Source organism: Myotis lucifugus, unplaced genomic scaffold, assembly GCF_000147115.1.
Source record: "Myotis lucifugus unplaced genomic scaffold, Myoluc2.0 scaffold_30, whole genome shotgun sequence".
In the NCBI taxonomy this organism is placed as follows: domain Eukaryota; kingdom Metazoa; phylum Chordata; class Mammalia; order Chiroptera; family Vespertilionidae; genus Myotis; species Myotis lucifugus.
This window is the reverse complement of record NW_005871078.1, coordinates 4823727-4839326: the sequence shown is the minus strand read 5'-3', so window position 1 is coordinate 4839326 and position 15600 is coordinate 4823727. Positions and strand designations below refer to the sequence as shown.

At 41.0% G+C, this 15600-nt stretch overlaps 1 protein-coding gene across 6 annotated transcripts in view; it reads right to left on the bottom strand.

Moving 5' to 3' along the window:
* Nucleotides 1-15370, bottom strand: part of CPNE8 (copine 8) — a 184125-nt gene extending 168755 nt beyond the window's left edge. For 2 of the 6 annotated variants that reach the window (XR_002828720.1, XM_023752291.1), the window contains exon 1: nucleotides 14719-15369. Coding sequence is in view for 3 of the 6 variants with exons in the window: in XM_023752291.1 (XP_023608059.1) it covers nucleotides 14719-14816 (98 nt within the window). In the remaining 3 variants the exon portion in view is untranslated. Of the gene's footprint in view, nucleotides 1-14718 lie in introns of all 6 variants that reach the window. The other 4 variants (XM_023752294.1, XM_023752289.1, XM_023752290.1 and 1 more) reach the window with 4 other exon arrangements.
* Between the last annotated feature and the right edge of the window lie 230 nt (nucleotides 15371-15600).

The window sequence follows — 15600 nt, the reverse complement described above, 5'->3', positions numbered from 1 at the left end:
AGACCAATGTAAGAAATGATGTGTGATGGATAGTGACTTGACTTAAATAAACATGCTCATATTTTACTTGTGCACATGAAAACAAGTTCTGGCTCCCCCTTTCCCCCTTTTTCTACAGAAGGCATTGTTTCCTCTTCCATCTTCCCTTTCTCCACAGTTGTTTTTTGTTGTTGTTTGTTTTGTGTGTTTTTTTAGTTGAATTTCAGCTTTTCTAAAATTTAACACTGTGTGGCTCCAAGTTAAAATTGGTGAAACAAATACAGAGGGAAAGCACATTAGCAAATAAATACCTATTACTTCTTAAAGAGTCCAGGCCACCAAACAGCTCTTCTTATCCTAGATTATGCCCAAATGAAAGCATAATGTCCTGTTCCCCTTTATCAGTTCAGCCCACCAAGTAATTTATTACAAACATCTTTCCCAAGACAAAAATCTTCATTCGGTTACAGATATGTTCATCTATTTCCCTACTTAGAAATGTTATTTATGATATCATACATATAAATTCTATTACTTCTATCTCTTTTTGCATAGTATTCATCCAAAATTAAATAAACAAATTTTCAGTAATAAGAAAATTCTAAGTGTCCAGACCAAAAACTGTCTTTGCTGTGCTTGAAGACAAAGTGAATTTGAAATTATTTGTTTCTCATTTCTTCAAATAAAAATGTATATAGCCCTGGCAGTGTTCTCAGTGGTTAGCACATTGGGCCCAGCACCAAAGGGGGTCATAGGTTCAATTTCTGATCAAGGGTTGCAGGTTGGATCCCCTGCCCAGGTCAGGGCGAGTGTGGATACAACCAACTGATATGTCTCTCTCCTCTCTCTCTCTCTCTCCTCTCTCTCTCTCTCTCTCTCTCTCTCTCTCTCTCTCTCTCCTTCCCTCCCTCCCTCCTCCTTTTCACTTTCTAAAAATCTAAAACAAAACTTTGTATAAAGTAGTTTAATAAATCTTAGTTTATAAACGAAGATCAAAATATTATGTTTTACTAAATTGAACTAGAAAGTGAGTCATTTTAATGCTCTGTGTATGTAAACTAATATTTTTAAGGTTATAGACATACACAGATTCATGGATGCCTAGATTCTTTCTACCAATCTGTCCATCAGGCAGCAAACATTTATCGAAAACTTCTATGTGCAAAGCACACAATTTTTGTGAAAATCAATGATAAAGCAAATATGCACTCTTAGAGTTGGTAGGAGAGACAGACATGCAGAAACCAAAATAATTATAAGCAGAATAAAACAAAAGTATAAGAATTGTGGTGTAGGAACTCAAAAAAAGGAACAATCCATTCCACTTCAAGAAAGCATCAACAATAGTAGAAAGTGAGAGTCCACACAAGACACTTGGAGATTAGCAAAGTACTCCAAGTCTGAGAGGAGCCTGGAGGAGGCTGTGTGGGCAGGAGAGGAAAGACCCTGAACATCATATTGCTGAACACCTTGGTAAGGAGAAACATTGAAAGTTTCTGCAAAAGGAAAAATTACACAATTCAACCTTTGTTTAGGAAAATAACTATACACTATGTGAAAAACAGACCAAAGAAGTGAATTCTGGAGTCATGGAAAATATTCTAATAGTCCAGGAAGTAACAACTTCCTGAATAAGAATGATGGCAGCAAGAATGGAAAGGAAGCAACAAACACGTTGGAGACATGAGTATAAGTTTCAGGGTCTCATCAGTCACTGTAAGTTAAAGATTGCAACTATTAAAAATAACAGCATACATGCCACATTGTATTAGTTTGCTTTATTTTAAAAGTCCACTAGCCCTCGCGGGTTTGGCTCACTGTATAAAGCCCCGGCCTGCGGACCAAAGGGTCCCGGGTTCTATTCCGGTCAAGGGCACGTACTTTGGTTGCAGACTCCTCCCAGGCCCAGGTCCTGGTCAGGGTGTGTGCAGGAGGCAACCAATTGATGTGTTTCTCTCACATTGATATTTCTGTCTGTCTTTCTCTCTCTCTTCCACTCTCTCTGAAAATCAATGGAAAAATATCCTCAGGTGAGGATTTAAATAAATAAATAAAAAAAATAAAAATAAAAATAGACGTCACCTATAATACTCTTTCCCACAAAGACCAGATGTCCCATGTCCCCTAAGAATTCTTCCAGGTACTACTTTAGGAGCCGGCATTTAGTAACAATTAATCATTTAACACAAGATTGGGCCCATAAACTATACTAGAGGCCCGGTGCACAAAATTCTTGCACTGGAGTGGGGGTCCCTCAGCCCAGCCTGCGCCCTCTCACAGTCCGGGACCCCTTGGGGGATGTCCACCTGCCGGCAGTCAGACATCCCATTCACAGTCTGGGGCTCTTGTAATCCAGGACCCCTCGCTCCTTACCGCCCGCCTGCAGCAGAGGTGGGAGAGGTTCCTGCCACCGCCGCTGTGCTCGCCAGCCGTGAGCCTGGCTTCTGGCTGAGCGGCGCTCCCACTGTGGGAGCACACTGACCACCAGGGGCAGTTCCTGCATTGAGCGTCTGCCCCCTGGTGGTCAGTGCACGTCATAGCGACCGGTTGTTCCACCATTCGGGCGATTTGCATATTAGCCTTTTATTATATAGGATGTCATAGAGATATAAATTGTGAAAACATAGTAAACACAGTACAAGTGTAAATTGTAAGTAAGACACACATATCTAGTAATATCAAACGTTTGTTTTCAGAGTGAAGAAAGCTAGCTATAGATCCCTATTGAGAGGAAAAACTAGAATAGCAACAGCAGAACACCTCTGATATCCCTTTGGGAGAATATTAAGTGAAATGAGAACTTTGAAGTAGGAAGTGGTTGACATTAGGAATAATGTACCTTAATATCCCTTGATGTTTCTATCCATCTCTCCCTCTCCCTTCCTCTCTCTGAAATCAATAAAAACATATTTTTTTTAAAAAACTGAGACACCAGCCTGGCCAGTGTGACTCAGTGGTTGAGCATCCACCCATGAACCAAGAGGCTGATCCCCATGGAGGTGGCCAATGGATGGTTCTTTCTCATTGATGGTTCTATCTCTCTCTCCCTATCATTTCCTTTCTCTCCAAAAATCAATTAAAAAAACAAATTTTTAAAAAATTAAAAAACAAAACAAAAACCCAGACAATAGAATTAGGGCCTAAGTTTTCAATGTATTGACAATCACAAATTTTCCTTAAATCAGAACATCTTTTCAATTTATTTCAAGGTTTTACTTCTAATAAGCTCTAAGTAACCTCCCAGGTCCTCTAGACCAGGGACTCAACCTTTCATAGGAACTCATGCCCAGAGAAGTGGAGGGATCGTCAATGGTTACAGAGCCAGTGTCAGAAACAGAATGAAACCATGGGGTTTCCACTGTACTTTGCTGGCATGTTCCATAAGAAAGGACAAAATGATTTAAGTGAAACAAAGAATTTAAAACCATTTAATTTAAATTGTGAGACAAATTGTGAGTTAAAAAAAAATCAATCATCTTTTATCTAGTATATTTTAAACTTCTCTCCAAAAATAGTCTTTAAATTCACTAATTTAAATTATCAATTAAGACTTAAATTATCAATTAAAACCAACATTCACTAACAACCTAATATATGTCTCCTTTTCCCAATGCCTACAAATGGCATGGACATCAACTGCAATCTAACTTCTAATATTGCCGCTTCTGCAATTAATTTGAAAGTTGAGATATCAAGATAAGCCAGACAGTGAGCTGTGTCTAAAATAGGTAACTTAGCAGGCTATAAAGGGTCAATGAGAGAAAAAAAGGGGATATATGCAATACTTTCAACAATAAATATTTTAAAAAGGAAAAATAAAATATGTAATTTAATGGGATTAGCAAATAAAGTTATTATTCTGTATGTTCTCAGATATCACTTAATCTCACTCATTTGCTTTTACTCCACTAAGTCTTTGCTTTATAGCTGGAAAACATAAAAATCTATTGAAGACATCAAAGAAGAATGATTGAGCTTTTAATTATGGAGAGAACCACAAAGAATCTGATACTCCGTTTAGGAATACATTAAGGTTATTTTTAAGAAAAGGTTTGTAAGAATGCACGCAGAGTTATACACATTGAGACGATGCACTAACAAGGATCTGTGGGCAGTGAGAAGCAAATTTCTCAAAATGATTTTAAAAGCACTACTGTGCTAAGGAAAGCTGAGAAATGTGTTGGTTTCAACTAGTTATGGTTGATTATAATCATATCTGGCCCATTACACTCTCTGACATTTGTGATCATTTTTAATAAAATTAATGTCATTTATTACATATAGAGATCAAGAGAGCAGCTAATTAGCAAAGTAGAAAATACTGACTTTAACAAATTCATGTCACAATTCACATAGAGTACTATAGTGATATTTCACTACCAAAGTAAGTACTTTATTTACCTGGAATTCTGAAGAACACATTTGTCATGTGAATATATTTGAACGTATTTGAAAGGAAACCTTGGAATTTATTATTAACAAGCTAGCATGTTTAAATGGTGACTTCCTCATTATTAAGAAAACGGTGGATTGAAATAATAGGACTTGAGGCCAATTTTCAACTCTTAACGACAAATATGAATGTCAGAGTCAATTTAATTAATTTTCCTCTATTTTTCATTTGCCCGGTCCATTACCTTTCTCCAGCATTTAGCTTTCATCTTATCCTGCCTGCTGATTTCTAGTGAAATAGTCTCCTCATTACTTAATTTCCCACAGCTTCATTAGGTAACTCAGCAGCAGAAAAAAGAATAGAATCAATACTTGGAAATTAGACATCAAATGGTTAACATGTATGCCACTCATCTGACTTGTGTTATTCACAGCTCTTACCAATTGGGGACAGAAACCCCCCTCACACACACACACACACACACACACACACACACACACACACGAATTTCATATTCCCCTTAGTAATAATATTAATATCATCTATTAGAACTGTGTCTCCCAGCTTTGTAATTTTTCTTCAGTCACAACACATGCGACACAGATAGGAATGAGCCCTACCCTTAAAGCCTAAAATAAAAAACTTGTAGAAGAGGGACAGAAGATGGCCAGTTGTCAGAAGCATACATCTTAGAACTAGACACTGTTCATGGATTAGGATCTCAATCTTTTCTCTTCCTAGATGTGAGACTTAGGCCAAATGACTTACACTCCCTCTGAATCCCAATCTTTTCGCCTGAAAAATAGGCCATAACATCACCTGGGTTACAGAATTGTTGGAAGGATGAGTGTATTGGCATATAAGTGCTTTACACATTGTCTTCATAGATTTAGACTTTGGCATTAATTTAAATAAAATATATAGCAAATGTCCAAAGGTTTCATATTTCTTGGGCTCATAGAACAACTTTTAAAGAGTTTTTTTTAATATATTTTTATCGATTTCAGAGAGGAAGGAAGAAAAAGGGAGAGACACAAACAATGATGAGAGAGAATCATTGATAGGCTGCTTCCTACATGCCCCCCTACTGGGGTTCGAGCCCACAACCCAGGCATATGCCCTGACATGGAATTGAACTTGTGCCCTCCTGGTTCATAGGTCAATGCTAAACCACTGAGCCATGCTGGCCAAGTCAGCTTTTATATTTGAATAGCTTCACTGTCTGATAAATAGAAATATTCCTCAGCGAACATCAATGATATTTTGTTTCTTCAGAGTTTAAAAAAAAATAACTGATAATTTCCTCAGGATGTTTGGAGTATTATTCTTTATAAAATAAACTTGACAAAATATCTCACAATTTGAAAAAGAATGACTGACAGCTAATATCCCTGGCTGAAGAGGCCTTAACATTGATGGTTGTCATAAGGTTAAAAATATTAAGGTACTGTGTGTCAGGCAGAGAACACTGACCATTGCAGCAAGACACCCTTTAAATACTTTATTTTATTATTGGCAATACATTCTTGCTGTCCTTTGGCCAGTGTTGTCATCTACTGTGATACCTGTTTTATCACATGTCCAACAGGAAAGAGCAATCGAAATATCAGCTGATAGCTTTTATTGATCACATGTAAGAATATGCTAGAAAGTGCTTTCATTCCAAACTTTGTTGTTAAGCTCTACCTCCTACCTATCAAATCCCATTAAGGCCACATATCTGTGTGTTTTGGTGTGGGGAGCCATGCAGTGGAATCTGTAGAAATTGTGCATGCATTTCCAAATCTATACTCTCTGGCCACTGTTTGATTCTACATGCCCTCTGCATTTAGACAGTATTCGGCCTGGGCTAGGACATATGACCCTTAACATGCAGCTTTATACTAGTAATTGTCACCCTGCAGTTCATGTTTCTGTCCAAACTATAGGTAACTCTCTTCTGTGTTGCTATGTGCCACACAATAATATACCCCCCAAAAAATGAGATAAGACTAACAGCTATTAAGTGCTTTTCTTGTGATAAGCATGGTGTGGGGCATTTTATAGACTTGATTTCACTCACTTCTCCAAAAATCTTATCAATTTGTTTTTTTTAATCATTTCCATATTACTGATTAGGATATGAGGTTCCAAAAGCTGAGATAAGTTACCCAAAATAACATTTCAAAAAGATATAAAAAAGGGATTTAAAGACATCTGTCTGGCTCCTAATTCCATTTTCTTGCTGCTACACTCTGCTGCCCCACATTCTCATCAATCTTTACATGCAAGTTTCTCAGGGAAATAAAAGTATTTAGAAAGGTGCAGCCAGTAGTTTAGACTTGACTCTGCTTAAAGAGGAATAGGGAGGAAATAACCAAAACAAGGTATTCAATCTCTTTCAAAAGATACTTATTAATTTCTTTAGCTCTAGAAAACTATCCTGGGGTGGGGGTGGGGGAAATTATAGGAGTTGTCAAGTGTTGGTGAATAACAATGCTCATCCGTAATCTGTAGCATCATTTTGAATGTTAAGTTTTTGAAATACATTTTGGAAAATAAATATAGTATAACCATATAATAGACTATTACACAGTCATGGAAGGTTATGTTTTCAAAAACTAATGACAACAACATTTACATGATATAATATTAACAGAAAAGTAGAGAAGATAAATTGTATAGAATATAGTATGGTTTCATTATACAATGTATGTGAGCATGTACACACGAGAGAGACGATAAATGTGATGTTATAAATGAGAGAAGTGAACTAAATGCTCATAGTATGATGGCATAGCGGGTGGCTTTTGTTTTGTGTTTATATCCATTTAATTACTGAGTACTTACCTAATGTAACAAGTAGTGCTTTAACTCAGGTATTAACTTATTTAACCTTCAAAACAAATATAAGAGGTAGAGGCTGCTATTACCCCACTTCACAGATGAGGAAATTGAGGAAGAGAGATTAAGTAACTCTCCCAGATTTCACAGCCAGTTTTAGTAGAGCTGGTCTAGTTTCACACCTATGCTCTTCAAGGCTAAACAACACCGGCTCTAATAAGCAAGTGTTGCTATTATAAACCAGGCTAACAACTGAATAAAACTTCTTTGAGAGGAACTGGTCTTCTTCCCTGCCTCAAATAAACTCAAATAGGGAATGGATGCAGGCTGTTGCCTGTCAGGCCACAAATAATGTACCTAAGACAGCACAACCGTGAACACCCTATTCTGTGGGGTCTTGCTTTGTGAATTGCTTCTAGACTCCATTCTCCGCATCCCAGGGCATTTTTAGAACACCCCAAGCCCCAAATGCTAACAAATGCAGGGTAGGCCAAAATACTGGTGAAACAACATGAGTAAGACTTTTCTCTCCTAAGATATACCTGGGCAACTCCCACACTTAGAGTTCAAAACCACTGCCCAGAAATATCACTACAACCAATTTTCCTAAAACTTGGAAGCTAAAAAAGAAAAACACCCCAGCATGGCCCCCCAAAAAGCACTGTGACTACATTTTTGAACAAGACCTCAGGAACTGCAGAGCCATAAGAACAGATGTTAACTCCCTATCACAGCTTGACCCTCAATTTGCCTATCATATGCCTCATTAATGGGCTAACAGAATTCTAATTTCCCTAGCTTACAGTAACATAATTTATCAGCTAACATCACTTGGAAACCTACTTGCACACTAACTTCAAACTCCTTGACTAAAGAAGGGTAAAGTGTGTCTAAGAGATAAACTCATGTGGATTGGGGTGGAGCCCTCAACTGTATTTGATTCTCATTCACCACAGATAATCAGAACAGTAGAGGCATCTGCTTCCAAATGGGTCGATTCCCACTGGGCTCATCAGATTCTCCCCTTTGGAATCTGAATGTGCTTTCCCAGGTGGCCAGTTCATCACTGTGTAACTGGAGCTGTGACACATAAACGTGCATGGTATATGCCACCAGTGAGTGGAGAAACAAACAAAAAAAAGACCTAGAAGTAAGAGAATAAAGAACATGTGGAGAGGACCACATGAAAAGGAGAAGAAAGTAAAAAGCATCACAATTTCAGTCTTCCTGTTGCATTGTACTTCCGGTGACAGTACACTGGCAGGCTGTCACAACCTTTCATGGATTATAAAATCATGCAACAGACTGATGTATTTCAAAGAGAAGGGGGTGGGAAGCAGGAAGAGATTACCCCATGAATGTATATGCATATATGCAGAAGCCATGGACAGATACTAGTGCTGGGAAGGCCTGAGGAGGGGAAGGGAGGAAGGAGGAGGGAGTCATATGGGGTGGTGCAGGGGGGAGGTAGGGAACATCTGAAATACTTTGAAGAATAAAGATTAATTTAAAGAAAAATTACACAACCCACTTATTCCAGTAGAGAAGCAAGATCAGAGACAGTGCTGAATCTGACACTATCATTTCTAATAGTGACAGCCTAAGAGCAGCAATTTTCTTCCTTTGTATAATGCTTTATCTTTACAAAAGGCCTATACACAGTAATGTGAAAGTAGGTATGTGTTTAACAAGAGACTCTCAAAAAAAAAAGCTAAATGTGTGTATGTATGTGTGTGTTTAGATAATTTATTACAAATTTTACTGATATAAAGTAAGTGTAGCTGAGCACACAAGTTACAAATAATAGTAATACATCTAGAACATTTATAATTGTAAATTTCATGGGACTAATTGATTCTCATGGAATGTCTTAAGTGCAGACAATAACAGAACAATAATCAAGCTCTAATTTGCAGTGTTTGCCAGTTTCCATGGTGTAAATATTCCCACTATGGCCAATTTCAAGCTACTAATGTGATGTCACTGAACATGGATTGAGAAGAGATGAACAATAGCATACAACTGCATATTTTCACCACATAGATGAAAAAGATTGAGCATAGATGACAGTAAGGAGTACAGATAATACTAACATATAGTAAAATAACTAGAAGTGGGAAGTTTGGAGTATGTCTTATCTTTCTTTTAAAATGTAATTTTTTTAATTTTAGGTTTACATATTTAATTTTTAATAATTTATTTAACAACTGACACAAATTCCTGTCTCAATCCCATTTAAACCAGCTCCAATACACCATTGAAAAGTATCATCCTAATACCTTAGTAGGGTAGATATTGCTAATCTACATCAAGTGACTACAGTCATTTGCTCATCAAACTGGTTGATTAAAAATTTTAATGTGAAAAACTTGTACATGGTGAGCCTAGAGATTTTGATTCAGTAAAGCTGGTGTGGGGGCCTTGGAGTCTGTATTTTAATAGGCAAAATGCCTTTCTCATGCCAGATGATTCATCCAGAGAATTACAGCACTCAGCACTCATTGACTAAATATGCTGTGCCAAACTCAGAATATACATACTATGGATGGAAAACAGGTTCTGTAATAAAACTGACAAGTCCAGTGATAGAAAGTAACCTTACAGAGTAATCCAATCATAGATTCCTAACTAGGTAGGTCATGGTGTATAGTCACGCCCCAGGAATAAATATAAATTCTCTACTAAAAGGTTTATCCTTTCCTTAAACAAGCCCTGTCCATTGTTTCTGTGCATCTAGCTTGACACACCTTTGAAATGCCTTTTTCAGACCCCTAGGAAATATAACCACCCTCAAGAGAGAGCACAGAATCTTAGCTATCCTGTAATCCAGTCTCCCCTTGCTTTCTCCCACTTTCATGTAATCTTCCTTATGTCCCTTCCTTAATTCCAAATGCATAAAAGAAACTGCAGACTGCCATTCTGAGAGACATTTTTCTCATTCTGTTGAGTTCTTGCTTCCAGGCATAGCCTCTGTTTGGCTCAAATAAATTCTTATAAAAATTCTTTACAGGTTTGGATGTTCTTACCTCAACAACATGGACACAAAAGAGAGAAAACGTGTCCTTAAGAAGAACACAAAGACTAAGAATTATGATGCAACTACTGAAGCGGAGATAAGTTGGCCACTCCAAAATATACCTCTTTCAGGATATTGATTATTTTTGGCTGGTTAATTTTAAGAAACAGCAGCTTTGAGAAAAGTTCTGAAAACGATGTACACCAGCCAGAACCTTGAAGGGTAGAGGGAAATTTTTCCTCCACCAACACTATGATATTGCTATATACCAGCTGCTGTGGGAAGACAGCAAAATCCAGCTTGGGAGTCATAAGAGAAAATGATGTTTGACCTGAGTCTTGAAAAGAGCACAAGCTAATCAAGAAAAGAATGGGAAGGGAGTCAGGGACATTCAGGGCTGAGAGAGCAGCATGTCCATGGCCAGGTAGGCAAAAGAATTTGGATAACAGCACATGCTTTGGGACTGTACCTCTTATTTGTGTTTTGCAGCCACATTTATCTGGAACACATTTTTTTTTTTAATCCTCACTCAAGGATATTTTTTTCATTGGTTTTTAGAGACTGTGGAAGACAGAGGGAAAGACAGAGAGAAATATCGATGTGAGAGAAACGCATCGATTGGTTGCCTCCTGCATGCACCCTGACCAGGCCGGCTGGGCTGGAGCCTGCAACTGTGCGGTATGTGCCCTTGCCTGGAATCAAATCCAGGACCCTTAGGTCCACGGGCCTATACTCTATCCACTGAGCCAAACAGGCTAGGGCTGGAACACATTTTGACACATATTTGTTAGACTATGTTCAGTCGGAGTACATAAGAGGAGTGCTGGGAGATTAGACAAAAGAGTTATGGCCAGGTCAAGAAGGACTTTTAGAATGCCTTGCACAAAGTAAGTGCTCAATAAAGTCCCACTTTATACCCTTCCTTAGACATTAATGTTTAAAATTATTACCACCATTCTAGGATTATTGCAGAGAAAGGATTTACATAGGATAGCTAACCTACAAAGCCTACAAATACAGAATTCTCTCAATGCTTTTGTAATTGCTAACTTCTCAATCAGAGAAAATGACAAAAATCACCAAAAGGATGTGTTAGAAATGTGCAACAAACAAAAGTCCCAGGGAAAACATTACTGTACTAGAGGCCTGGTGCCCGGATTCGTGCACTGGTGGGATCCCTCAGCCTGGTCTGCGCCCTCTCGCAATCCAGGACCCCTTGGAGATATCAGACTGCTGGTTTTGGCCCTGCGGGGATCGGTCGACCAGTTGCTTAGGCTTTTATATATATATGTAGATAATTTTTGCTTCTGCTTTATCTCATTCTAATTCACCTGTTTTCAGAATAAAATGGGGATATTATAGACGTTATTTTCTGTTTCTGATGTTGTATCATTACAGCTACAGACATTTTAATTAGGTAACCCAATTAACATAAAAATCTATGAATTAACATCATAAAGAAAAATGAATCCAAAAGCTAAATAATGGGTAGAAAGAATGTCAAAAGAGCAGGAGCTTATTTCTACATAAACCCAGCAAGAAAGGTATGCTTGTCATCCTAACGCACCAATTTTGTAGCCCTACAAAACCGCCATGGATACAGTCCCTTCTCTAAAGCACACCATGCCCATTTGTCTTGTCTCCCCTCAAGTCCCATCTCCTCTTTGTAGTATATTCCAAACACTCCATTCCACAATGACCTGTCCCCTCCCTGTGCATGAACCTCATCATTGGATTTGATTTTACATTTTCAGAGAACTTCTCTTGCACATCTCATGGAGCATGGCGTAATGCCAGACATATAAAAGACACTCAAATACTTGGACAGTGAACACACAAAATGATTTCCAGGAATTATATTTAGCTTCAAGCTTCAATTGTTGATTTTCTCACCTCCCCCAAAACGAAGATGAAAATATTATCAAGTTTTTAAAAGTCTTAGATTGGAGACAGTGAAAAGAGGTTATCAAAAGGGGTTTTATTGAGTTGCTTAAGTGTCAGCTAGTCACCAGAGGGCTCTGATGAAAAGGGTAAGGGAATGTTTTGCTCTGCTTGCACATGGTAAGGCTTAGGGGCCTACAACTGTGCCCTGAAATCCCCACAAGCATCCTAGGATATATGCTTTTTATGCACACCAAAGAACAAAGAAAAAGAAGGAACAGGTATCTCAAAGCTGTTTCTGTCCTTGTCTTCTTTAACCAATTTATTGAACTTCGAAAGAGGACTAATTACAAGTGAATCATATAATACACTTACTCAATAAATACTATTGCCAGTGTCATAACAACATTTTAGCACTTTCTTTGTGTCATATTGTGTAAGCACTTTTCAGTCATCATATTAAAAACTCCTGACAACACTCTACTAATATATAAGATAAATACCATAATTTATTCTCATTTTAAAGACGAGGAAGCTTCCTAGCAGATGAGGTAAGACCTTGCTCCAAGTTAACAACATAAGAAAGTCACAAAGCCAGAATGTGTAACTAGGTTTCTTATGCCAAAGCCCAAAGGACACCACCATCTATGATTACAAGATTCAATTCTTAACAATGTAAGTACTTGGGTCTCATTCAGAACTTTTTTTCTTCTATTTGAAAAATTAAAAACAAGACACCAAATCAGTGATCTGAGAAAAGGCTGGAACAAGGGCATTTCCGGGTCTGAGGTAGCAAGCTGAAGCAAACTGCCTTAAAGCTAACAGACTTCAGGATTCCCAGCACACTCACAGCAAACAAGCATCCAGGGGGGAAAAAACACAATGACAACAACAATAACCCAGAGTGGTTAGACATGGACCCTATTGGCAGAAAGAACAGTTAAGGTATAATTTCTCTAAAGGTATAATCACCCTAAAGAGCTTATGGGAAAATCAGATTTAATTTACAGTATGTTTATATCCATTCCATGCACAGGCCACATGGTATTCAGATTTTATAGGATGTTCAGCAGAGGGTAAGAGCTCTAGAAAATGCTGTTAATGTAGGACTTTTGACTATGCGTTATCTGTATGTATTAATAACCTCCCTCTAGCATCCAAAACCAACTTCAGAGAGAAAAACAAAGGCCTAGAAATTAATATCTAAAAAGTTTTCCATAAAGTTTCACCTGTTCAATTGACAGAAAGAAATGTGTGGAAGCACTTAAAACTGTGGCTACGCCATAAGACAAGAGGCTAATGCTTAGCTATCATTAGCAGCATTATTGTTTCCACAGTTTGAGGTCAGCAGTGAGAGGAATCAAGCAATCAAGGGATTATACATCGTTTCAGAGATAGCTGATTAACACCTCAGTCCTGGGTTGGTGCTTGAAATTCCTTCCCCACTCCCTTCCCCCCATCTACCCCCATCCCCAAGAAAAATCATTCCTTTGGCTTTAGACTTTGTCTTGTAAAAATGCAAAATCAAGTACCACAAGGTTGACAGCACTTTAAGCTCCAGGTCTTATTTACGTGGGAGATTCCCCAGGTTTATTAGATTTCTTTAAGGCAAGTTTTACCCAGGAAAGGAAGGGGAGGATTTCAAGGCATGAAAAACAACCTTGGGGCGGAAGGTGGACACGTGAGAAGAGAGTTTTCCAACAACAGAGATCACAATGTGCCCACAAGGCAGTGAATTATAATTCGCAAATCCTCCCCTCCTTTTGCTAAAATCAGTTTAGTCTTAGCCCGCCCATTTCCTCAAAATCGGCGATAGAGCAACTGGGCTGCTTTGTTTACGGGGAAACTGACCCAAAGAACATAAGGCAAAGGAATTTGAAATTTACAGAACCTTGGGCAAGGGTGTCGATTGTTATAAGCACAATGTGTCTATTTGCTGGTAGAAAATTGTGACTTCCCAGCTTTTGAGTAAGGCACAGATTCTTCTGCAACCACTGGGCTGGAGCCGAAATCTCTACCTCTCAGGCATGAGGCAGGCGCAGAGCCCGGAAAAGTGTGTGTGCGGGTGTGTTGAGGGGAGGGGAGGGGAGTGAGGAGGGACAGGCGAACCCGAGGGCTCCAGGAAGTGGGTGGGGAGGAAGCCGCAGCGGTTGGAGCCAACCGGGTCACTAGCAGGGCTGCAGACGCCTAGCAGGGGGAGTCCCGGGTCACTGCGCGCCGCGGTCACGAGCGCTTTGGGCAACGCCGTCCCCTTCGATTCCCGTCATCACCCAACCTTACCGCTCGGGTTTGGGACGTAAAAAGGGCTTGCAAAGTGGGCGGCGGCAGGAGTTTTCCCCGCTGAGTCACAGCCCAGCCAACTTTTACAGCATTTCCCCAGGAAGAAAACAAGAAGTCTCCGTCCCGTAGCCCCCCCCCGCTCGCTTCTAGTTCCCGCTATCCGCCCGGGGCCGCTCGACCCAGGGGTGACTCCAGACCCACAATCGGGCTGCTGGCCACTCATCCTACAACTTCTCACCCCCTCCAAGCCTCGGAGTATCCCGGGCGCTTGCCAAGCGCTCCCAACCGGGCGCGGGGAGGGCAGGAGGAGGGGGTGAAGGGGGGAGGAGAGAGGCTGCGTGCTCACCTGCAGGAGACGGACACCTCCACCCGCGTCGCCGGGATGGCCGCGCTCAGCTGGTTCAAGTCCCCGATGCCCGCGGTGCTGGTGTAGCGGCTGTCCATCTTGCCGGGAGGCGCCGTGGACTTGTCCGGCGCCCACTTCCAGAGCTCGAGGCGACTGAGGTCTCCGAGCTCAGCTCCAGACAGACGGGGATAGAGGTGGAGGGTGGAGGCAGCGGGAGGCGGAGGCAGCTCGCTGCAAGGAGGAGGGAGGAGGCTGGCCGATCTCCGCGCGCTGCCCCGAGGGAACCGCGAGTTAGTCCCGGCGGAGGGCGAAGCTGCCGGGCAAGTGACGCCCGGGGCTGCCGGCGTCCCTGCCCCCTTCTTGCAGGCAGCAGCCCCCGCGGGGGGACACTCCGTCAGCCTCTTCTGGCTCCGCGAAGCCTCCGGGCACCTGGGGGGAGAGTGGCCCCAGACCCAGACCGTCTAGGAGCGCCGGCCCCGGCCCGCTGCGCGTGCGGTGGAGGTTTTGTCTCCGCCTCTACACACCCACACCCGCTTCCTGGGCCGTGACTCCCTCCTGTCAATCAGGTGTGGACGGGAATGTCACGCAGTTCCCTCGCCTGGGATGGAAGCTGGAGGTGTGGGCGCCCCTGCGGGTGCCGAACGCCTCTATCACAAGTCCACCCCTCCCCACCCCGCGCGGGCCCTCACCTCTCCCCGAGCCTCCGAGGTCCCTCCCACGCTGCCCTCTGCAGAGGAACCGCGGCGGGACTGCCCACCCTCTGCCACTTGAGGGTTTGGTGACGATGGGACGTGAGGCCGATCTCCGACCTCCTGGAAGAGATGGGAAAGTAACAGATCGATATGTGGGACACGGTGGGAGCCGGTTGGACTCTCAGGGGGT